Source organism: Sparus aurata, chromosome 10, assembly GCF_900880675.1.
Source record: "Sparus aurata chromosome 10, fSpaAur1.1, whole genome shotgun sequence".
In the NCBI taxonomy this organism is placed as follows: Eukaryota; Metazoa; Chordata; class Actinopteri; order Spariformes; family Sparidae; genus Sparus; species Sparus aurata.
The window spans coordinates 18398372-18423899 of NC_044196.1; the positions used below are offsets into that span (position 1 = coordinate 18398372).

The following is a 25528-nucleotide window of genomic DNA, read 5'->3' on the forward strand; positions in this document are numbered from 1 at the left end:
ACCTTTGAATGTAAACTTTCAGCATTGAAAAAGTTGAATAAACTCTGTTTGTATTTGAACTTTTATTGAACAGCAAATAATGTGTCTTCACTAAACACAAAATGATATAATGATAAATGATATTGAAAACATTGCAAAATACACAGTAAATATATGATTAACTGAAGGAGTACAGAAATAATAGAGATCTTCAAGTTAAAAAATGCCACAAAAAACTCTCATAGAAACGTAAGGCTGAGTTAAACACCGTTGATGTCAAAACACTAGTTAACCATTACATGAGTGAGGGATATTATTCAAATTTTTTAAATGTATTTTAGGTGCCTGACTGTCTCCATTAATCATTCAGGTGGTTTGTGACATAGCTCGGGAAATGAAATAAAAAAATTAAGAATCACAGTTGATTAATAACATTAAGAGCTTTCATTTTGATGTCAAGTTGCCAATTGACATTTTCTAATTCCATGTCCAGTGCTGACATCATGGGGTCTCTGCCATCGTGGTTGGTCGATAAGGTAATAGTACAGGAATAAGGATCACAGCTATTGCAAGAACGCCAACAACGATGATGGCACCAATCACAAAAGGATTCTTCAGGATGTCAGCTAGTCTCTTACAGGGTTGCTCAGGATCCCGATCTGGTAGGAAAGGAAGACAGAAAATATTTTCCTTAGGCAAGCACTTTCAAATGAGGGATTCATTGTGCAGACAATTTCACCTCACCTTCCCCATTTCTCCTCATTTGTGTCCTCTTATCTGGCATTGTCCTACTGTACGGGTGATGTTTACTGGAGTAGGCTGTGTGTTGTTTTTTATGGAGGAAAACATCTGTTTCTACTGGGGCCCTGTGCTGGTCCCTGGTGACGCTCCAATCTTTCCTTCCATGCTCTGGATGACCCTCCTCTCCTCTGTAGGGATGCCTGAATGACTCTTTGTCCCTCTCTTCTCTATCTTGAGCTTGTCTGTTTTCTTTTTCACGTGCACTTTCCCTGATTTGTCTTTTGTGTTCCACTTTGTGTCCCATCCGTTGATCCAGATGACTGGTTTCATCCTGTCGTTCTCTCCCCTCGTCTCTCTGACTCCTTGAGGCTTCAAGAAGAAGAAAAGTTATACATGTTGATTAATTATCTGTAAATATTACAAGCTTTGAAGATTTCGTGATGCACATTTGTGATCTTACCTCTGTACAAGAGCAGATATGCAGTGCAGGAACTGTTGAACAGCCAAATTTAAGTTATTGTTTGCACAGTGCAGCAAAATGTTAAGAACATACATGATAGAATATATTTCAGATTTGAGACTAAACATTCAGGGTTTATCATGGAAAGAGAAGTTGATATCACAATCCCACCACAAGGTCCACTTAGCACTGTAGCTGTTCTGAAGCTTTCAATCATATCACATGATCTTCTCAATAAATTTAGAGGTGTAATTTGAAGAATATGGCCAGAGTTCTAACTGCTGCTCTTTGCTAGCTGTTCTTGACTGTAACTAGTTACCGGCAGGTAATTAGCTCACGGCTCAGTAAGCTTTGGAGCCAGTGGCCCTCGAGTTTGTCTAGACCGAGACCTCTGATCACAGGGGGAGTCACCACAGGCAACAAGGCCTTTAGGTCAACTGCCTAGTGAACACGGCTGGATACCAAACTCGGAGTGAACAAAGCCTTCTAGAGTAAGGAGGTGAATTACAGCAACTCTGTCAAAGATTATGACATTGGGGACCGCAAGACACGACAGGCAGAGACAGAGTCATGTTGCTGTGAAAGAGCAACAAGAGTTTTGAAAACTCTGGCAGCTACTAAATGGACCTTTTGGTAAGATTGTTTCATCAACCCAGAATTGATCAAATGGAATAAATTTAACATACTTGTGAATCCGAGTTTGTGCAAATGGTTCTTTAACCTGCAAAACAAGAGCAACATTCAAAAACATCGATTTCTTTTGCAGGTTTTGTATATGTGTCATAGTGATGGGTAAGTTAAATTGACCCTCACCTTTATGACGTAATCGTCATTACACTCATACCAGGTGTTGTCCTCATTGGACAGGATGGTGGCTGTGTGATGTCCACCTCCTAGACTGCCCATGTGGTTCACCATCCCATACAGTTTGTACTTCTTGTTCTGCAATGAAGAACACAGTCAGGTACAAGAAGGGATTTCAAAAGCAAACACTGTTCATAGTAACTTCCTCTTGCCTTTCTCTGTAGGACATGTGGCACTTCCACACAGCAGTCTGATTTGAAATGTGACATGGTGCTGTAGTCGAAGTCAAATCTCTTGAGAAGCAGAATCAGATTCGGAGGGAACTTTGTCATCTCACACCCCTAAAATCATGTAAGAACGATTGTTATGAACAATTGTAGACAAACATATTAAGCGTTAATTTCCGTCCCTGCAGGAAGTTGTGATTTTTCCAATTTTGTCCAAATCACTGCAACTTTTCTGAAGGTTTGACCAATCATCTTAGTTCTCCATGAGTTCCACTGATCGAAATACTCCCCTGTACAAACTGTTGAGCTGCACATGTATGTCACCAAACCTCCTTTCTTGTTTCTGGTCTTGACTGTTGCAACATAGACCACAGTCATTTTAGAAAGGCTGACGTGAAAATCTAAATCAAACAGAATGCAAAATCCTGGAGGGACTGTCACTTGAATCCCTGAAAACATTTGTTCAGGCCACAGTTGATGTTTGAAAACTCACACTTGTTGCTTCTGTTGTCCTTTCACATTCGTTGCAGTACACCATGTTGTCTCCGCTGAATCTTGTTGTCTCGAAAATCCTCTCAAAACCTCTTTCCTGTATAGGCACAAATGTTGCAATGAATATAAAACAACAAGCTTTCATTATTTATGTAATTATGCTGTAACTATCAGTTGATATCAGCTGAAGATCGTGTTGTTGTAGCAGCCCCTTTCCCATACATTATCCATGTAAGCAACCTAACAATTGATTCTGGTAGTGTTTCATTGCGTTTTGAGAAACAAGGCGTTGTTTTGCCCACTCCTCGATAGCCTAAATCTGCAATGACACTTACATGTGAATGCAGGTGAATGAAAATCACATGCTGCTATTGAATGCAGGCAGTGCAGAATGTGAAGCACACAGGACTGATTTTGATGGTTTGTAGTCTGTTTGTAGGGTCAACCACACAAGTTCACAAAGTCTCTTAAGGGTCATGGTGAGATTTTTTAGGACCAATTTTGCCTTCTGCCACGATGTGTTTTGGGTCACCTTACTAAACTTTTTTCCACCTCTGAGCTTCGTTTCTACAGATTAATCCTTTGGACTCTCTCTTCACTGTCTGTGTCTCTGGGCTTGTTAGGTAGAGTGTACAGGCCTGTTGTCCCAGAGCGAGACACTGCAGCTGCAACAACCAAAGTGCTGGTGTGTTTACTGGTAGTGTCTCTGGGCTCTTTAGGATGAGCAGACAGGTTGGGTGGAGGAAAAGTTGTTTGCTTGTCGACCTGATGAAGCACAAATTCAGGCTTTTAACAAGGTGCCAGCATGATGTTGTGATTTTGCACAGAATATGCACGGCAGACAGGACGCAGGCAGAGCAACTGGGTTACTTATGGACACTTCAGTTTTACCACTGTTGTGCGTAAATGACAAAAATGTAAGTTGTTGTCATGTTCCCTTTAGTATTGCCATGCATCATTTATATTACTGGGTTGTTTGCAATTATTGTTCCTTTTACTATCAGTATTACAACATTTGTGGGCTGTGTAGCTCCGTACATGTCTGTGAAATTGGTTCTTGAAAGTTTTCCCCTTTGCTATGGGGCTGAGCTACCATCTTATGCATGGACTTGGCTTTCTCTTGAATCTGAACTATCTGCTCACCAAACTGAAGGTTGAATCATGGATATCTTTCAGTGGCATTGGAAGAGTCCAGAATGGGTTTGTCTCGTCATTGATGATGTGGCCTTTGGAGCACTTTGTTGAGTATGTCAGCTCTCCTTGGAAAACCTTGAGAGAGATATATCAATTACAACACAACATTCACATTTACTGACCTGCAACTTACTCTTTAGCTTCACTGAGTGCTCACCTCAGAGGCCCGTGGGGTGACCTTCTGTAAGATAAACTGCAGGCATTCAGCAGCATCACTTTGTTGATTAACTGCAGAATAATTCATGAGATTTAATTCAGTATACTCAATCCACCACAACATACAGCTGCTATATGACCGTCCTTCTTGTCCTATTGATCACTGGTCAACTTACCATTTTTAATCTCAAAAGCCTTTGCAATGTTTTCTGTTCGACATGTTGTTTCTTTCAGTTTTTCAAAGATTCTCATCAGCTCCTTGTCTGTGTACTTTGATTTTTGATCCAACCTTAAGGAAGAGGGTAGTTTACTGGATTACAAGCTTTGGACACTACCAGCATGTAAATGTTTTCTAATGTTAGAGAACTACAGAAGCCTGTAACCGTCTGTGAAGCACCATAAAAGAAGAAGCTTAAATTTGACTAAAAATCAAAGACTAGAATACTTGATTTGCATTTTCTTTTAAAAGATAATCTCCTGACACTAAGATGTATCTAAAACCTGTCATAATAATTTTTCTACTTTGGTACAGATGAAAGCAGCTGTTTCAAACCTGTCGTGGAAATCTGTGGTCACGAAGAGAACTTGCAGGACACTGTTGAGGTGACATGTGTTTCCTTGATTATAAAGGCCATAATGAAGTCTCTGTGGATGAGTCACTTCAAAGAAAGAAAGACACAGTGTCATTACACTATCTTCATACATTTATAGATGTTAGATTATGACAAGAATGTGAAGAATGTTCAAAATTACAGAGGAACAGGAGACCACAATGATCAATATTACTGATAATTAAGAACATATGTAAATGATATGGAATTACTGATAAGATGTTGTCAGCTATGAGTTTATTGTTTGGACACATACAACTTAATCTAAAATGATGTGTATGATGGCTGAGAAAGTGCTGAGGTAGATGTTTTTTTCTCCAAAGCTGGTTTCAAAGTAGCTTTCAGTCAACCAACTGGTGAATTGTAATAAGCATCTAGGTCGCACATAGCCTACTGCTAAGCGATTTTTTTTTTCTGGCTCTATATAGTTTTTTCTTCTTTTTTTAAGTGTTTTTTTTGTTGCCTGGTCATTGGATTATGTGAGAAAATATTATTCATTTTAATTACATTTAACAACCACAGGGCATTTTTTCACACCTTTCCAACAACAGCAAGAAAGAGTTTGGGAAAGTTTCGATGTGCAAATCAACATGTGCTGCAATTTTCTAAACTATTTGATTCCTACATAAGGTAAGGGCATCTTTTGCAGCAGTGCCAGCGTGCAGAAAGTTGTGATGCATTCATGGTTAGTGGTGCACCATGTAATTTTGGGGAATACATTTCAGTCAGAAAAGACAGATCTGTATCAACTGTTTTGAAAAAAAAAAATGTTTTATGCTTAAATAAACTAAATAAAATACCTCTATTTGCTTTCTTGACTGAATAGACAAAACCTTAAACCGCAATCAGCATGTATTAACAACACAAGAGGACATCTGTACGTTCAGTGCATTTTATTTATTTTACAGTTCACTATGAATCATTTCTTATATATTTATCTATAATCATTATTGGTCTGTTTTCTTTATCACCTGCACTTTCCCTGAATCTTTTGGGTTCCACTTTGTGTCCCATCTGTTGATTCCGATGACCAGTTTCATGATATCGTTCTCTCTCCTCGTCTCTCTTACTCCCTGAGGCTTCAAGTAGAAGAAGATATTATATATTCATTAATTATCTGTAAATGTTATGTACTTTGAAGATTTCTTGATGCACTTTTGTGATCGTACCTTTGTACAGGAGCAGATATGCAGTGCTGGAACTGTTGAACAGCCAAATTGAAAGTTAGTGTTTGCACGAAGAAGGAAAAGTTGAGAACGTACAGTAAACATTTCCAGAAGATGATAGAATATATCTCAGATTTGAGACTAAACATTCAGGGTTTATCATGGAAAGATAAGTTGACATTGCAATCTCACCACAAGGTCATCTTAGCCCTGTAGATGTTCTGAAGCTTTCAATCATAATCTTCTCAACAACTTTAGGACTGTAATTTGGAGAATATGGCCAGAGTTCTAACTGCTGCTCTTTGTTAGCTATTCTTGCCAGCAGGTAATTAGCTCACGGCGCAATAAGCTTTAGAGCCAGTGGCCCTCAAGTTTGTCTAGACCGAGACCTCTGATCACAGGGGGAGTCACCACAGGCAACAAGACCTTTAGGTAAAAACTGTCCAGTGAACAGGGCTGGACACCAAACTCGCAGTGAACGCAGCCTTCAAGAGTAAGGAGGTGATTTACAGCGACGCTGACCAAGATTATGACATTGGAGACAGCAAGACACGACAGGCAAAGACACAACAGACAAATCTTTTGGTAAGATTTTTCATCAACTATGTCAGACTTGATCAAATGGAATAAATCTAACATACTTGTGAGTCCTGGTTTGTGCAAATGGTTCTTTAACCTGCAAAAACAAGAGCAGCCTTCAACAAACATAATTTCTTTTTGCAGGTTTTGAAAATGTGTCATACTAATGGATGAGTTAAATTGGCCCTCACTTTTTTGACGTAATCGTCATTACACTCATACCAGGTGTTGTCCTCAGACAGGATGGTGGCTGTGTAATGTCCACCTCCTAGACTGCCCATGTGGTTCACCATCCCATACAGATCGTACTTCTTGTTCTGCAAGGACGAACCCAGTCAGGTACAAGAAGGGATTTCAAAAGCAAACACTGTTCATAGTTACTTCCTCTTGCCTTTCTCTGTAGGACACGTGGCACTTCCACACAGCAGTCTGATTTGAAATGTGACATGGTGCTGTAGTCGAAGTCAAATCTCTTGAGAAGCAGAATCAAATTCGGAGGGAACTTTGTCATCTCACACCCCTAAAATCACGTAAGAATGATTGTTGTAAACAATTGTAGACAAACATATGAAGTGTTCATTTCAGTCCCTCCAGGAAGTTGCGATCTTTCCAATTTTGTCCAAATCACTGCAACTTTTCTGAAAGTTTGACCATTCATCTTAGTTCTCCATGAGTTCCACTGATCAAAATAATTCCCTGTGAAAACTGTTGAGCTGCACATGTACGTTAACAAATTTACTTTCTTTTTCTCGTCTTAACTATCATGCAATTTTCATTTGCTCTCGCTATTTCTTTCCAAAATGTTGCAACATACACCGCAGTAATTTTAGACAAGCTGATGTGAAAATCTAAATCAAAAAGCCAGCACGGGATCCTGGAGGGACTGTCATTTGAATTCTTGAAAACATTTGTTAGGCCACAGTTGATGTTTGAAAACTCACACTTGTTGCCTCTGTTTTCCTTTTACATTCGTTGCAGTACACCATGTTGTCTCCGCTGAATGTTTTTGTCTCGAAAATCCTTTCAAAACCTTGTTCCTGTAGAAGCACAAATGTTGCAATAAATATAAAACAATAAACTTTTATTATTTATGTAATTATGCTGTAACTATCAGTTGATAGCAGCTGAAGATTGTGTTGTTGTAGCAGCCCCTTTCCCATACATTATCCATGTAAGTAGCCTTGCAATTGATTCTAGTAGCGTTTCGTTGCATTGTGATATGCAATCACACATATATGTGAATGCAGGTGAATGAAAATTGCTATTGAATGCAGGCAGTGCAGAATGTGAAGCACACAAGACTGATTTTGCTGGTTTGTAGTCTGTTTGAAGGGTCAACCACACACGTTGATGGAGGCCCCTAAGGGTCATGGTGACTTTTTAGGACTTCTTTTGCCTTCTCCCAAAACAGTTTTGCATTTTCTTGCTATATTTGTTTCCCTCCTGTTACTTCTGAGCTGCGTTATTATAGATCAATCCTTTGGACTCTCTCTTCACTGTCTGTGTCTCTGGGCTTGTTAGGTAGAGTGTACAGGCCTGTTGTCCCAGAGCGAGACACTGCAGCTGCAACAACCAAAGTGCTAGTGTGTTTACTGGTACAGTGTCTCTGGGCTCTTTAGGATGAGCAGACAGGTTGGGTGGAGGAAAAGTTGTTTGCTTGTCGACCTGATGAAGCACAAATTCAGACTTTTAACAAGGTGCCAGTATGATGTTGTGATTTTGGTGTCCTTCTGATCCATTTATTCAGGCAGATCACAGAGAAATCTTCCTGTTTTGGTTTCATACCAATGTCAGAAAGCCTGTCGAGCTATAATGAGCAGGTGAGTGAGAGCTGACGCCATCGCAGACAGGGCCTGCATGCACAGAATATGCACTGCAGACAGGACGCAGGCAGAGCAACTGAGTTACTTATGGACACTTCAGTTTTTCCACTGTTGTGCGTAAATGACAAAAATGTAAGTTGTTGTCATGTTCCCTTTAGTATTGCCATGCATCATTTATATTACTGGGTTGTTTGCAATTATTGTTCCTATTACTATCAGTATTACAATATTTGTGGGCTGTGTAGATCCCTACATGTCTGTGAAATTGGTTCTTGAAAGTATTTCCCCTTTGCTATGGGCTGAGCTACCATCTTATGCATGGACTTGGCTTTCTCTTGAATCTGAACTATCTGCTCACCAAACTGAAGGTTGAATCACGGGTATCTTTCAGTGGCATTGGAAGAGTCCAGAATGGGTTTGTCTCGTCATTGATGATGTGGCCTTTGGAGCACTTTGTTGAGTATGTCAGCTCTCCTTGGAAAACCTTGAGAGAGATATATCAGTTACAACATAACATTCACATTTATTGACCTGCAACTTACTCTTTAGCTTCACTGAGTGCTCACCTCAGAGGCCCGTGGGGTGACCTTCTGCAAGATAAACTGCAGGCATTCAGCAGCATCACTTTGTTGATTAACTGCAGAATGATTCATAAGATTTAATCCAGTATACTCAATCCACCACAACATACAGCTGCTATATGAACGTCCCTCTTGTCCTATTGATCACTGGTCAACTTACCATTTTTAATCTCAAACGCCTTTGCAATGTTTTCTGTTCGACATGTTGTTTCTTTCAGTTTTTCAAAGATTCTCATCAGCTCCTTGTCTGTGTACTTTGATTTTTGATCCAACCTTAAGGAAGAGGGTAGTTTACTGGATTACAAGGTTTGGACACTACCAGCATGAATATGTTTTCTAATGTTAGAGAACTACAGAAGCCTGTAACCGTCTGTGAAGCACCATAAAAGAAGAAGCTTAAATTTGACTAAAAATCAAAGACTAGAATACTTGATTTGCATTTTCTTTGAAAAGATAATCTCCTGACGCTCAGATGTATCTAAACCTGTCATAATAATTGTTCTACTTTGCTACAGATGAAAGCAGCTGTTTCAAACCTGTCGTGGAAATCTGTGGTCACGAAGAGAACTTGCAGGACACTGTTGAGGTAACATGTGTTTCCTTGATTATAAAGGCCATAATGAAGTCTCTGTGGATGAGTCACTTCAAAGAAAGAAAGACACAGTGTCATTACACTATCTTCATACATTTATAGATGTTAGATTAGGACAAGAATGTGAAGAATGTTCAAAATTACAGAGGAACAGGAGACCACAATGATCAATATTACTGATAATTAAGAACATATGTAAATGATATGGAATTACTAATAAGATGTTGTCAGCTATGAGTTTATTGTTTGGACACATACATCTTCATCTAAAATGATGTGCATGTTGTTCTGAGAAAGTGCTGAGGTAGATGTTTTTTCTCCAAAGCTGGTTTCAAAGTAGCTTTCAGTCAACCAACTGGTGAATCATGATAAGCATCTAGGTCGCATATAGCCTACTGCTAAGCAATTTTTTTTTTCTGGCTCTATATAGTTTTTTCTTTTTTTTTGTTTGTTTGTTGCCTGGTCATTGGATTATGTGAGAAAATATTATTCACTTTAATTACATTTAACAACCACAGGGCATTTTTCCCACACCTTTCCTGAAACAACAACAGCAAGAAAGAGTTTGGGAAAGTTTCGATGTGCAAATCAACATGTGCTGCAATTTTCTAAACTATTTGATTCCTACATAAGGTAAGGGCATCTTTTGCAGCAGTGCCAGCGTGCAGAAAGTTGTGATGCATTCATGGTTAGTGGTGCACCATGTAATTTTGGGGAATACATTTCAGTCAGAAAAGACAGATCTGTATCAACTGTTTTGAAAAAAAAAAAATGTTTTATGCTTAAATAAACTAAATAAAATACCTCTATTTGCTTTCTTGACTGAATAGACAAAACCTTAAACCGCAATCAGCATGTATTAACAACACAAGAGGACATCTGTACGTTCAGTGCATTTTATTTATTTTACAGTTCACTATGAATCATTTCTTATATATTTATCTATAATCATTATTGGTCTGTTTTCTTTATCACCTGCACTTTCCCTGAATCTTTTGGGTTCCACTTTGTGTCCCATCTGTTGATTCCGATGACCAGTTTCATGATATCGTTCTCTCTCCTCGTCTCTCTTACTCCCTGAGGCTTCAAGTAGAAGAAGATATTATATATTCATTAATTATCTGTAAATGTTATGTACTTTGAAGATTTCTTGATGCACTTTTGTGATCGTACCTTTGTACAGGAGCAGATATGCAGTGCTGGAACTGTTGAACAGCCAAATTGAAGTTAGTGTTTGCACGAAGAAGGAAAAGTTGAGAACGTACAGTAAACATTTCCAGAAGATGATAGAATATATCTCAGATTTGAGACTAAACATTCAGGGTTTATCATGGAAAGATAAGTTGACATTGCAATCTCATCACAAGGTCATCTTAGCCCTGTAGATGTTCTGAAGCTTTCAATCATAATCTTCTCAACAACTTTAGGACTGTAATTTGGAGAATATGGCCAGAGTTCTAACTGCTGCTCTTTGTTAGCTATTCTTGCCAGCAGGTAATTAGCTCACGGCGCAATAAGCTTTAGAGCCAGTGGCCCTCAAGTTTGTCTAGACCGAGACCTCTGATCACAGGGCGAGTCACCACAGGCAACAAGACCTTTAGGTAAACTGTCCAGTGAACAGGGCTGGACACCAAACTCGCAGTGAATGCAGCCTTCAAGAGTAAGGAGGTGATTTACAGCGACGCTGACCAAGATTATCACATTGGAGACAGCAAGACACGACAGGCAAAGACACAACAGACAAATCTTTTGGTAAGATTTTTTCATCAACTATGTCAGACTTGATCAAATGGAATAAATTTAACATACTTGTGAGTCCTGGTTTGTGCAAATGGTTCTTTAACCTGCAAAAACAAGAGCAGCCTTCAACAAACATAATTTCTTTTTGCAGGTTTTGAAAATGTGTCATACTAATGGATGAGTTAAATTGGCCCTCACTTTTTTGACGTAATCGTCATTACACTCATACCAGGTGTTGTCCTCAGACAGGATGGTGGCTGTGTAATGTCCACCTCCTAGACTGCCCATGTGGTTCACCATCCCATACAGATCGTACTTCTTGTTCTGCAAGGACGAACCCAGTCAGGTACAAGAAGGGATTTCAAAAGCAAACACTGTTCATAGTTACTTCCTCTTGCCTTTCTCTGTAGGACACGTGGCACTTCCACACAGCAGTCTGATTTGAAATGTGACATGGTGCTGTAGTCGAAGTCAAATCTCTTGAGAAGCAGAATCAAATTCGGAGGGAACTCTGTCATCTCACACCCCTTAAATCACGTAAGAATGATTGTTGTAAACAATTGTAGACAAACATATGAAGTGTTCATTTCAGTCCCTCCAGGAAGTTGCGATCTTTCCAATTTTGTCCAAATCACTGCAACTTTTCTGAAAGTTTGACCATTCATCTTAGTTCTCCATGAGTTCCACTGATCAAAATAATTCCCTGTGAAAACTGTTGAGCTGCACATGTACGTTAACAAATTTACTTTCTTTTTCTCGTCTTAACTATCATGCAATTTTCATTTGCTCTCGCTATTTCTTTCCAAAATGTTGCAACATACACCGCAGTAATTTTAGACAAGCTGATGTGAAAATCTAAATCAAAGAGCCAGCAGGAGATCCTGGAGGGACTGTCATTGGAATTCTTGAAAACATTTGTTAGGCCACAGTTGATGTTTGAAAACTCACACTTGTTGCCTCTGTTTTCCTTTTACATTCGTTGCAGTACACCATGTTGTCTCCGCTGAATGTTTTTGTCTCGAAAATCCTTTCAAAACCTTGTTCCTGTAGAAGCACAAATGCTGCAATGAATATAAAACAATAAACTTTTATTATTTATGTCATTATGCTGTAACTATTAGTTGATAGCAGCTGAAGAGCTGAAGAGTCTGTTTGAAGGGTCAACCACACACGTTGATGGAGGCCCCTAAGGGTCTGTAGTGGCAAATATATACTGGGTCATGATCATGCATATAAATTTTATTTGAGAAATACACCTTCTAACAGTGAATATGAGCCTGATGTAAGACCAAGGTCAGATACTCCCTTTATAATAACAGAGCTGGAGTGAGTTAGCAACAGGTGACGCCGCAGCCCACCCAAGGCCAAGATAGAGGCCTGGGTGAGACACTTTGCAACCATTAGGGAAGATATTAAATAATATTCTCGCATGATCATGACGAGGGGGGTGGTCCAAGAAGGGGCGTTGGTGACTGACCCCAGGTATAAAAAGGGGTGATCCGGGGAGATTTCTCAGTTGTTCGGGGGTACCTCATGGATTTATAACTTCTCTTGGAATAAACACCTTTTTGACTGAAGACCTGCTGCCTCGCCTCTGATTTGGACTTAGGCTCTGGAGTAAATTTTTGGACTTAATCTCTGGAGTGATTTTTGGACTTAGGTTCTGAGCAGTCTCACCTCTGCTCTGAACTTAGGTTCTGAGTGGATTTCTCCTCTGAGTTGGATCTAAAATCTGGGCTGTTTTTCCTTTAATTTGGATTTTAACCTTCAAGTGGATTTACTGGGCCTGATTGTTGAATAATTTGACGGATAAGGATGGTAGTCTCCCACTACAGGTCATGGTGACTTTTTAGGACTTCTTTTGCCTTCTCCCACAACAGTTTTGCGTTCCCTTGCTATATTTGTTTCCCTCCTGTTACTTCTGAGCTGCGTTATTATAGATCAATCCTTTGGACTCTCTCTTCACTGTCTGTGTCTCTGGGCTTGTTAGGTAGAGTGTACAGGCCTGTTGTCCCAGAGCGAGACACTGCAGCTGCAACAACCAAAGTGCTGGTGTGTTTACTGGTACAGTGTCTCTGGGCTCTTTAGGATGAGCAGACAGGTTGGGTGGAGGAAAAGTTGTTTTCTTGTCGACCTGATGAAGCACAAATTCAGGCTTTTAACAAGGTGCCATTATGATGTTGTGATTTTGGTGTCCTTCTGATCCATTTATTCAGGCAGATCACAGAGAAATCTTCCTGTTTTGGTTTCATACCAATGTCAGAAAGCCTGTCGAGCTATAATGAGCAGGTGAGTGAGAGCTGACGCCATCGCAGACAGGGCCTGCATGCACAGAATATGCACTGCAGACAGGACGCAGGCAGAGCAACTGAGTTACTTATGGACACTTCAGTTTTTCCACTGTTGTGCGTAAATAACAAAAATGTAAGTTGTTGTCATGTTCCCTTTAGTATTGCCATGCATCATTTATATTATTGGGTTGTTTGCAATTATTGTTCCTATTACTATCAGTATTACAATATTTGTGGGCTGTGTAGATCCCTACATGTCGGTGAAATTGGTTCTTGAAAGTATTTCCCCTTTGCTATGGGGCTGAGCTACCATCTTATGCATGGACTTGGCTTTCTCTTGAATCTGAACTATCTGCTCACCAAACTGAAGGTTGAATCACGGGTATCTTTCAGTGGCATTGGAAGAGTCCAGAATGGGTTTGTCTCGTCATTGATGATGTGGCCTTTGGAGCACTTTGTTGAGTATGTCAGCTCTCCTTGGAAAACCTTGAGAGAGATATATCAGTTACAACATAACATTCACATTTATTGACCTGCAACTTACACTTTTTCTACCCTAAGTGCTCACCTCAGAGGCCCGTGGGGTGACCTTCTGCAAGATAAACTGCAGGCATTCAGCAGCATCACTTTGTTGATTAACTGCAGAATGATTCATAAGATTTAATCCGGTATGCTCAATCAACCACAACATACAGCTGCTATATGAACGTCCCTCTTGTCCTATTGATCACTGGTCAACTTACCATTTTTAATCTCAAACGCCTTGGCAATGTTTTCTGTTCGACATGTTGTTTCTTTCAGTTTTTCAAAGATTCTCATCAGCTCCTTGTCTGTGTACTTTGATTTTTGATCCAACCTTAAGGAAGAGGGTAGTTTACTGGATTACAAACTTTGGACACTACCAGCATGTAAATGTTTTCTAATGTTAGAGAAATAGAAAAGCCTGTAACTGTCTGTGAAACACCTTAATTGGAGAAGCTTAAATTTGACTAAAAATCAAAGACTAGAATACTTGATTTGCATTTCCTTTGAAAAGATAATCTCCTGACCATCAGATGTATCTAAAACCTGTCATAATAATTTTTCTACTTTGCTACAGATGAAAGCAGCTGTTTCAAACCTGTTGTGGAAATCTTTGGTCACGAAGAGAACCTGCAGGACACTATTGAGGTAACATGTGTTTCCTTGATTATAAAGGCCATAATGAAGTCTTTGTGGCTGAGTCACTTCAAAGAAAGAAAAACACAGTGTCATTACACCATCTTCATTCATTTACAGATGTTACAATATGACTAGAATATGAAGAATATTCAAAACTACAGAGGAATAAGAGACCACAATGATCAGTATTACTGATAATTAAGAACATATGTAAATGCTATGGAATTACTGATGAGCTGCTGCTGTTGTCAGGAAGTTTAGTGTACAGTCATACATCGTCCATCTTCTTTTACTTTTAATTGTGTTTTCTATCTACTAAACAGCCTACAATAATCTTTACCTCACCTAAACTCTGTATTACCTTTTTGTTTCCACCGCTCTGATGAAGATTCCACTTCTTCATGGAGTCGTTTCCTGGAGTTGCTCATCTTTCCTCTCGACCCTCCCCCTGAAGATATAATGTTGTGTTATCTTTTTTCATTAGGCATAATAATGTAATTCCATTTCAATCTTGTAAAATTTTCTGTTCTTCCAGTTTAAGTATTTTGCAGGTTTTTAAGTCATGATTTGTGTTTCTGACACTCTTAAACAGTAAACGTTTTATGCACCCTTATCTACTACAGCCTGGCTGAATACCTAATTCCTACACATCAACCTAATTCCTACACATCATCCATCACTGTGAAATCTGTGTGCATAAACAGCTTATGTTTTCTTTTCTTTGCAGGGACTGCAAGACATTACACTAATACTTGCACTGAAATGATCAAATGTCCATACTGAATGACACAACCAAACTTAAAACCTTCTGTTATGTGGTCTGAAGTCCAAGAGGTGGCGCCACACGTTCACTAGTTTAGGCTGACTCCTCAGCTTCAGATCAACGTGACACCAGAGGAAACGTTTAGATATTTGAAAAAATTCACAACCAACAATATGATCTTGGCAAATGATTAAACACTTACTGTAGTCTTCGAGGTAGACAATTGCTCGACTCCCACTATGAAGTAGGCCATATACATTCATATAACCTTAATGTATGTATAATTTACTTCAAGAACATGCTTTGCCAGGCTGCCACAATATATTTCCGATACTTTAGGACTTTTATTTAAGTAGGCTACTATTGGTGTGGGAGACTCACTTTTACCAAACTAGCCTAATATTTTACAATAGACCTATCTTATTGTCAACTTAAGTATGATTGTTCTTTTTACTACACTGTTGGTTACTATCAACAATAACAACAACAACAACATTTGGCCTCATTATGCTTGAGGTGTTGCATTGTGTACTCCTTAAAATAGACATTTGTGCGACGGTTCGGTAGATTATTGAAGAGGAAACACAGGTTGATAAGCACAACAACCGTATAGTCATTCTGCTTTGCTACACTTGGTATAGAATTTCACCTATTTTTACCCAAGTGGCGAATGACAGTTCAGATCGATTACTGACAATAAGACAACATTGGAAATATCTACACAGATTCAAAATCAATTTAATGCCTTTAATACCGCAGGACTGACGGTACTTTAGTTGGACAGAAATAAAGAGAACAATCTGCTAATACTCACAGACTTCTTCAATGAAATCAGTCAGGTTTAATGGAGGATGTGGCTTCCTCTCAGTGTCTTGATCTCACTCATAGCTTTGCCAAATAAGATATGGAGTTAGACCCGTTTTATGTTTACGATCACTGCTGCAAGATAGCATTCAACATTCAAAATGTAAGGACTAGACAAAGTTACTTCTAATTTTGAGAAAGAAGAAAAGCACATTTGATGTTAGCCTACCCTGTTAAGTTTTCCCCGTTGAATTTTTCAGAGAACTTTGTCTGGCACTACTTGCACAGGAGCAGCACTCGACACCCAATGCGAGTCCAGTAGTGCTAGAGTCGAGCACACAGTGTAGAGTCGCCCTCCCATTAAACAATAAAACTCACAGTCCGTCCTACATTACCTTCACTGCTTGCTGGTTCTCAGTCTCAAAGTAGAAACTTTTGAAATATGACATCTTGCATAAAATAAAGTAACTTACACAGTTTATTACATCTGACAGTTATTAACCGTAAATGCAATTTGCTGCAATTTAACATGTGGTAAATAACTATCTAGCAGTGTGATTATATGACAACCTTTTCATGTTAGACCCTTATATTTCTAAAGCAAGGGCATACCGACCTTGATAAAATAGGGGGATTGGCAGTAATGGAATGAGTGCTGAAAATATTTGATGTACAAATAACGTTAAATTACAGAAGTGTTATTACATTACAAGTAAAACTACTGAAATTGAAAAAAAAAACTTTTGTGAAAGTGCGAAGTGTTCTTCTTGAATGTTACCTAGAATATCAGTTACTCACTAAACATTGATGTTTAATACATTATCAATAGTGGGCATTCAATCAAAGTGGTTTTGTTACTCCAAATCTTCAAGTATGATTTCAAAAGTGATTAAGTAGATTAAGTGCTAATTTAGTAAGATTGCAAGAAATTTGAGACGCTGTATTAGTTACTTCCACTGCTGCCTAGCTTAGTGGAGCCTGCTTTCAAGTTATATTTTGTGTGTGGCGGACCCTGCCACCTTTCTAGCTTCAAACAGTGTTCTGGGGCTTTTATTTTCCTCTGAGAACGGTTTTGACAGGCAATCACCACTTATTAACAAAACAAGATGACATCTGTACGTTCAGTGCATTTTATTTGTTATCACAGTATAGCATTAAATATTTATAATTTAGTTGTTTATAATCATTATTGGTGTAACTGCGGCGTGTTTAGGCTCCGTGGGTGTTTTTCCTACTGCCTCTGGTCCCCAGCAGATGCCTCCGGGTAACTTCTTATCCGTATCTCTTCAGCTGAGGGGAAATACATGAATAACATTAATCATAAAAAAACCCGAGACTGCTTACCATACGAACACATTTAAACGACTCTGACGTAAATCCACAGAGCATATGTCGCGTCAAAGCAGAGCAAAGTTTAAAGGACTTTATCCCTACATAACAGATGCAATCTTTTCAACGTTTTAATAAACTAGTTAATCATCAATCAGTGTGTATGACCCAGCACCTGCGTGTGGACATAAATACATTTTAAATAAATAAAAAATAAATAATACATTTCTGTTTATTTCACTGATCGGACAGATTTTTAAATGACATCATCCCCTCGACACTACTTACTCATATTCGGTTCATGAGACAGTTTATCCATCAGCTGTGTCACCGTGATCTTCCTCAGCTCCCGGTCACTGTCGCACAGGTCGACGATCTTCTCCTCTCCTTTGGGTCCGTGGACTTTCAGCTGGATTCCCATTTTGTCCGGGTGGTCAGTGAGACCACTGCGAGGACCGTGCAGCGCTGCTCGGACGTTTTCTGGTAGGCGACAAGTCATCATTCTACGAGCCAGATTATGTGAGAGAATAAAAAAAAGAAAAGAAAAGAAAATCACGTCAGCAGTCCTCTGGCAACTTCAAATCACATGACTTCGCGGAACACCTGAACGCCTCATTGTAATTAGCGGAGCAGTCGCCAGTCGGTGTTTCATCTGATTGCAAACGCGCTTAATCAACATGGGAGGCAAACTGTCGAAGAAGAAAAAGGGTAAAATAAAAACAACCAGTGAGCCTCATGACTCTCAGGAACCGCGATGTGAAGAAAGCGACAGCTGGATAAGTGACGAGGAGGTGTTACGACCCCGGAGACCCCACGATTCAATTTGTAGACGGGGAGGATGAAATGGACTGTAAGTGGACAAATCTGACAGGTTCTACTACCTAAAACTGTGATGTAGCCAATTTATTACCTGCTACTGAATATAAAGTCATTTGGGAACCTAACACTTATCTACCTGTGTGTCTCACAGTTTTGGGTAACGACTACAAGTCTCTCAGAGCAAAGATGTCCTGTGGTCATACTGTCACTCCGACGTCTCTGACCGACTGGTGTGGCTGGTTGTTGGACGAGGTGTGATGTTTACACCTTCATGTATTTCAAAAACGTTGTATGGACTCAACTATATGGCAAAATGTATAGCAGAGGCATCAAATTGTTGCCTAATTATAATAAAAACAAATGATTCCACTGTTTTAATTTGACTTATCAGCTGGTAGAAGAAACAGGCAGTGTTGGGGAAAACTTTGCAAGTGTAGCTTGTAAAACTACATGTAGTTCAGCCTGCCAGTACTCTTTCCTCCAGGGCTAGAAATGTAGTTTGTAAAACTACTGCTAAAAAATAGCTTTAGCAACCACTTATACTCATGATACTCATTTAACTCAGTGTTAAATAAATCAACATAAGGTGTAAATGAAACAAAATATAATAGCATATAAGAAATTCACATGCCAGCAGAAATATGCCCCCCAACTCGAGAGCAAAAAGTCGAACAAGGTCAAAATTATTGTTGTTTTCAGCTTGCAGGGCTCACATACGTGAGAACGTAGGTCTAGTGCATATATCCAACACGTACATGCTCAAATATGGCCGTGGTTGGGCTGGGGCGTTCAGGGGCGCATCGGGGGCAGCAGGAGGGCTGTCCATGACGTGCCTTGGCACAAAGACCCGCCCACTCTGTGAAGCCTTAGAGTGCTGCCAGGGCGAGCCAATCAGAGCCAACATTGGCTTAGCATGTCATGACATGTTTCATTCCTTTTTCCAAAGAAAAATAAAATTAAAATTATATTATATTGGTCTGTTTTTTTTAGATAAAAAATATTCCATGTTAGTGGCCAAAATTGTAGTTTTTAAATTGAGTAGTTAAACTACAAAAAATGACCCAAAAAGTAGTTGAATTTCTTGACGCAGCACAAAATATGAATGTAGTTTAACTGCTAGCAAGTTACAGCAAATTGTAGTTGAACTATGTAGTTCAACTACATGTAGTTTAAGTCTTCCCAACACTGGAAACAGGTTTCATTTAGCATTGAGAAAAATATTGAGTTTAGTTAAATCCAAAAATGTATATCTGGGCGGATATACTTTGAACTTGACATTGATGTTGGTTAGTGGAAATAAATTGCAGTTGTTGCAGCTGCTAAAGAATTTGCTCAATACTTCCTTTCTCAGACTTTAACGTTTTACTCTGAATTTCATTTGAAGGGATGTGAATTTGTGTGCGGTAAGTGTAGCGTTGTGTGGCCCTTCGACGAGGTTTGTAAGATGGCTCTTCTGACTCCTGATGAAGTGGAAGAATTTGAGCAGAAAATAATCCACAACGCTGCGAGGAATTTCTTGGACATCAAACAAGTAAGTGTGTTCTGCTTCTATTTGCTTGTCAACAATAAGACATTGTGCATACGACTACAACAGCAAATTCAAAAACTTCTCACGCATTATTCTCTTTACAGTGTCCTGGTTGCAAGTCTCATGTGGTGAGAGATGATCTCTCCAATTTGAACGTAGAGTGCCCGGAGTGCACAGCTAGCAAGAGAAGGACTTATAGGTTCTGCTGGCAGTGTTTGAGGGAATGGAAAGGTCCAGGTCCTCGCTCGGACCGCTGTGACAATGACGACTGCCCAGATCCTTTGGACACATTGAAAAACTGTCCGAACATCGTCTTCAAGGATGTGAAGGGGGTCAACGGCTGTCCCTGCATCCGTGCCTGTCCCACTTGTGGTATTCTGGTGGAACATAATGAAAAACAGTGTAAAAGCATGGTCTGTCATCGGTGTAAGGTGAAATTCTGTTTTGTGTGCCTGACAAAAAACAAAGACTGTCTGCTGTACAATGCATACAACCCTTGCCCCACTGGTGTAGCACCCAGACAGAGATCTATACCTGTGTGGGAGAGAACCTAATTCTGTTTGTTTTACACTGTGAACTAAACCAAGCACAACGTCATTTCTTTTTTGTAAGATTGTCTTCATTATGCCATTCATCAGAAGTGTTATCACTCAGACAGGAGCCCAACCCAACCAGCTTTCAATAACAGTGAAGATTCTGAGATATATTTTGCAATTATTTCCTTCTTTGTAAAAATATTTCTACTTCGGCGTTCATCCAGATTTGGTAAGAATCATCTTGCTTTAACTTCTAAAATGATCTCAAATTCATTTAAATATCTATTATATATGTATTCAACATGTTCATTTCAAATTTAGGTCTGCTATCTTTTCTTTTTAAATTGTATAAATCATTAGTTTTTTTTGTTATTCTTTCCCCCCAAAATAATATTGATGTTATTCCTGTAAAACAAAATAAAAAAACATCAAAAACAAAACAACTTTTACTTTGTATCTTCTACTTTCATCAGTGCTTCAGAGCTCTGAAGCTGCAGTGAGCTCTGTTTGAGGTCTGATGGGGTGAGCAGGTCCTGAATGGGGTCAAAGTGAAGTCAGGAAGTATGACAGTGTGTAGATTTTATCTACAGCATCTTTAACTACACTTGAAGAGACATGTTCAAGTGTGGACTGTGAAAAAACAGGATGTATTACATGTATTACAAAGAGGTGACCTACTCTCATCTCTCTGTGGTCAGAAATAAAACGCTCATTGACTTTCATATGAGTGGAAACTGTGCACGCATTATTAAGGGTCGGAACCCAGAATATTGATCATGAAAAAAATGTCCTTTCCTGACTGAATACACCCAATAAACAAACCATGAAACCGTAAAACGCAGTATTTATACTGTTTTACTTTGTATGTGGCGGACCCTGCCACTTTACTAGCTTCAAACAGTGTTCTGGGGCCTTTATTTTCCTCTGATAACAGCTTTGACAGGCAATCACCACATATTAATAACACAAGATGACATCTGTACGTTCACTGCATTTTATTTGTTATCACAGTTCAGCATTAAATATTCATAATTTAGTTATTTATAATCATTATTGGTGTCACTGCGGCGTGTTTAGGGTCCGTGGGTGTTTTCCTCCTGCCTCTGGTCCACATCAGATGCCTCCGGGTAACTTCCGTACTATTTGGATAGTGGACATGTGTTTGATGCCGTAGGATAAGACCAGGGATGTTTCCTCCAGCGGCTTGGTTCTGAAGATTATCCGCATCTCTTCAGCTGAGGGGAATACATGAATAATATTAATAATAAAAAAAACCCGTAATTGCTTACCACATCACATTTACGACTGTAACGTGAATCCAGAGCAGATGTCGTCAAAGCAGAGCAAAGTTTGAATGACTTTATCCTTACATAACAGATACAATCTGTTCAACGTATTATCAAACTAGTTAATTATCAATCAGACTTTCGTTGATTTGGCCGATGTAGTTGTGTTTCGCTTGTACTCCACATCTATCCTGGACATAAATACATTTGCATTAAATTTCCGTGGATTTCGCTGATCAGACAGATTTTTAAATTACATCTCCCCCTCGACACTACTTACTACTCATATTCAGTTCATGAGACAGTATATCCATCAGCTGTGTCACCGTGATCTTCCTCAGCTCCCGGTCACTGTCGCACAGGTCGACGATCTTCTCCTCTCCTTTGGGTCCGTGGACTTTCAGCTGGATTCCCATTTTGTCCGGGTGGTCAGTGAGACCACTGCGAGGACCGTATGCAGCGCTGCTCGGATGTGTTCTGGTAGGCGACAATCATTCTACGAGCCGGATTATGTGAGAGGTGATAAAAAAGACAATCACGTCACTGGTGCTCTGGCAATTTCAAATCACCTGACTTCGCTGGACACCTGAACGTCTCATGGTAATGAGCAGTCGCCAGTCGGTGTTTCATCTGATTGCAAACGTACTTAATCAACATGGGAGGCAAACTGTCCACCAAAGGGAAGAATAAGAAACAGAAAAAAACAAAAACAACCAGTGCGCCCAAAAACAGTTCAAAAAGTGACGAGGAGAAGTGTTACAGCCCCGGAGACCCCACGCTTCAATTTGTAGACGGAGAGGATGAAATGGACTGTAAGTCGGCAAACCTGACAGGTTCTTCTACCTTAAACTGTGATGTAGCCTGTTTATTACCTGCAACTGAATGTTAAGTCCTTCTGAAACCTATGACATTGCACTTATCTACCTGTGTGTCTCACAGTTTTGTATATCGGCTACAAGTCTCTAAGAGCAAAGATGTCCTGCGGTCATGCCGTCACTCCGATGTCTCTGACCGATCATTGTCGCAGGTTGTTGGATGACGAGGTATGACTTTTACACCATGAAATACAAAAAGCTATTATGGACTAAACTATATCACAAAATGTAAAGCGGCAGCATCAAATTGTGATAATAGTAAAAACACATGGTTCAACTATTGTAAAGGCTTAATGTGAGTCATCAGCTGATAGAAGAAACAAGTTTTATTTAGCATTGAGACCTATGAAATTATTCATTTATTATTTAGCATTGAGAAACATCTTAAGTTTAGTTAAATCCAAAACTCTTCTCTGTGCAGATATACTGTGAACTTGATCCTGTTGTTGATCAATCGCAATAAACCTGAACAGCAATAGTTGCAGCTGCTGAAGAATTTTGCACAATATCTCCTTTTCCAGACCTTAAAGCTTTACTTTGATTCTCCTTTTAAGGGTGTGTGCAGATTTGTGTGTGGCAAGTGTGATGCTGAGTGGTCCTTTGAGGAGGTTTCTAAAATGGCTCTTCTGACCCCTGAAGAAGTTGAAGAATTTGAGAAGAAATTATTCATTAATGCTGCCAGGGATTTATTGGACGTCAAAGAAGTAAGTATGTTCTATTTTTAGGATTCAAATTTCCTTGTTAACAATCAATAGTTGTACATGCGCCTACAACAGTACATTTAAAAACATGTTATTCATTATTCTCTTCACAGTGTCCTGGTTGCAAGTCTCGTGTTGTCCGTAATGACCTGAACGACCTGAGTGTAGAGTGCACAGAGTGCACAGCCAGGGAAAGAACGACGTACATGTTCTGCTGGCAGTGTTTGAAGAAATGGAAAGGTCCGGTTCCGCGTTCAGACCACTGTGACAATGACGGCTGCCAGAGCCCATTGGAAATATTAAAGAACTGTGAAGATGTCGTCCTCAGCAGTGTGACGGGGGTCACAGGATGTCCCTCCATCCGAGCCTGTCCCACCTGTGGTATGCTGGTAGTACATGATGGAACGAAATGTAAAAACATTGGCTGTACACAGTGTAAAGTGGAGTTTTGTTTTGTGTGTCTGAAGATCACTACAGAGTGCCTGAAACTAAACCCACAGTCATGGTACAAGGTTTGCTCCACTGGTGTAGCACCAAGACAGACCTCCATACCTGTGTGGCAGATCAGCTAATTATGTTGACTCAATACTGTGATCTCAAGAAACACAAACACACCTTTTTATGTTGTGGTTATTATGCCAATCACCATTGTTGTTATTACTCAGACAGATATTCAGCCCAATACCAGCTTTAGATTTTTGGTAAATTTGCTAAGAATCATTTTGCTTGACTTCTAAAATGATCTCAAATTCATTCAGATATCTATAATATATTATCATCTATTATCTGTTATCATTATTATTTTTACAAATCATTAGTTTATTTTCCAAATATGACATTGATGTTTTTCCTGTAAAATAAAATAAAAAAACCCCAACAAAAACCAATTAGTTTGTATCTCCTACTTTCATCAGTGCTTCAGAGCTCTGAAGCTGCAGTGAGCTCTGTTTGGCGTCTGATGGGCCGAGCAGGTCCTGAATTGGGTCAAAGTGAAGTCAGGAAGTATCACAGCGTGTAGATCTTATCTATTCACTGTCTTGACACACTGTGTAACTACAGGATATGCTGGCTGCAATCTAAAGCACTGCTACCAAGGGTCATTCTGAACCCTGTGATGATAGCATAAGATACGGTGGTAACACTTTATGATAAAGGTACACAAAAATGTGAGTAGTCACTGAGTAGTCTGTCCTTACCTCATGATTAGCTGAGTGTTTCCTTAGAGTTCACAATTAATTATTCAATTACAAACCACAGACAGCAGGATTCTCAAAAAACTTTTAAGAATTATGTTTAAGCTGCATACATAAATGTGCACTTCTGAGTCATGGTCTGTAACATTAGTTATGTTGACGCCACTCTTTGACAGATCTTGTGCAGGTGAGATGCGTTGTTATGCTCTCTTGAGGTTTGCATTGATCATTTTCATATTATTTAGACTGATGCTGGTGACTTTCCTTTAGGAGAACCCAGTCAATGTCTGGTCAGTTTTTTGTAATGTAGTCACTGTAGTTGTCTTTATTTATAAAGAACCAAAGTCACGTGACCAGCATGGTAACTTAATTTTTTAAAAAGGAAAAATACTTTTGTGTTTCCAAGACTTTAATATTCAGTCTTTGGACACATCCATTTTCCTGTCCCTAGCCTTTACAGAAACATTACACCTGAGCAACACTTGAGACATAAATTTTTTTCAACATATTTGATAACAAAACAGTAGCTTATTTGAACAATCACTGCCATAAATGTGACAATATTTATTTTAAAATCAATTATCTTGCATTCCAAACACCACAGATCTACTTGGAAAGTGTCATATTTTGACTTCAAAACCATTTTTTCCCTACAATTTAACACAAAATAATGTACATATAAATATAAAATATATGATGGAAGTGACATAGAAATCCAAATTTCAAATAAATATTGTACAATATACAATGAGAGCCATTGTCCCCTGGAGTTGCATCACTGGTGCAATAAAAGTCATACTGATGACATCACTTTACTTCCTTTGACTAATTTCCTGAAGATTCCATATGAAGCTTTTAGCTGAAGTCACTAAACAAACAAATTAATTGAATTACATGATTTAGTGAGTGTACCAAGATTGACAACATGTGGGTTAGCCCTGTTGCAGCCATTATGCAAAATGCATTTATCATTAAAACTGTCACTGGTGTGACGCCCTTCCTTATAACAACAGTGAACATACATGCATGGAATGAACACAAGGAGAGACACATGAGCATTGACCACCCTCGTGTTTTAAAAAAATGAAAATAAATGT

The 25528-nt window shown here is 39.2% G+C and overlaps 3 protein-coding genes across 5 annotated transcripts; 2 read left to right on the forward strand and 1 right to left on the reverse strand.

Moving 5' to 3' along the window:
- Window positions 1-42: 42 nt before the first annotated feature.
- Window positions 43-16545, reverse strand: LOC115590545 (uncharacterized). Of its 2 annotated transcripts, none has more exons than XM_030431938.1 (34): window positions 16394-16545; window positions 16175-16248; window positions 14959-15045; window positions 14557-14662; window positions 14180-14292; window positions 14005-14075; window positions 13797-13922; window positions 12094-12189; window positions 11544-11672; window positions 11344-11469; window positions 11215-11249; window positions 10579-10610; window positions 10381-10488; window positions 9350-9455; window positions 8974-9086; window positions 8799-8869; window positions 8591-8716; window positions 7351-7446; window positions 6801-6929; window positions 6601-6726; window positions 6472-6506; window positions 5834-5865; window positions 5636-5743; window positions 4607-4712; window positions 4230-4342; window positions 4055-4125; window positions 3847-3972; window positions 2705-2800; window positions 2197-2325; window positions 1994-2122; window positions 1867-1901; window positions 1181-1212; window positions 724-1089; window positions 43-638 (listed from the first exon to the last, which is right to left on the reverse strand). In XM_030431938.1, the coding sequence occupies exons 3-34, from the start codon at window positions 15023-15025 to the stop codon at window positions 481-483; spliced, it is 3312 nt and encodes a 1103-aa protein (XP_030287798.1). In that variant the 5' UTR covers window positions 15026-15045; window positions 16175-16248; window positions 16394-16545; the 3' UTR covers window positions 43-480. The 2 variants fall into 2 exon arrangements, with proteins under 2 accessions (XP_030287798.1, XP_030287797.1); XM_030431937.1 differs by having other exon boundaries at window positions 16175-16299.
- Window positions 16546-17911: 1366 nt separating this feature from the next.
- On the forward strand, window positions 17912-20816 carry LOC115590567 (E3 ubiquitin-protein ligase RNF144A-like). The gene is made up of 4 exons (XM_030431971.1): window positions 17912-18343; window positions 18464-18564; window positions 19697-19843; window positions 19945-20816. Exons 1-4 carry the CDS (start codon window positions 18337-18339, stop codon window positions 20392-20394), a joined length of 705 nt encoding a protein of 234 aa, XP_030287831.1. The 5' UTR covers window positions 17912-18336; the 3' UTR covers window positions 20395-20816.
- Window positions 17967-24125, forward strand: LOC115590561 (E3 ubiquitin-protein ligase arih1l-like). Of its 2 annotated transcripts, XM_030431961.1 has the most exons (5): window positions 17967-18284; window positions 22414-22474; window positions 22602-22705; window positions 23092-23241; window positions 23352-24125. In XM_030431961.1, exons 1-5 carry the CDS (start codon window positions 18171-18173, stop codon window positions 23808-23810), a joined length of 888 nt encoding a protein of 295 aa, XP_030287821.1. In that variant the 5' UTR covers window positions 17967-18170; the 3' UTR covers window positions 23811-24125. The 2 variants fall into 2 exon arrangements, with proteins under 2 accessions (XP_030287821.1, XP_030287822.1); XM_030431962.1 differs by lacking the exon at window positions 17967-18284 and having other exon boundaries at window positions 22237-22474.
- The last annotated feature ends 1403 nt before the right edge of the window (window positions 24126-25528 follow it).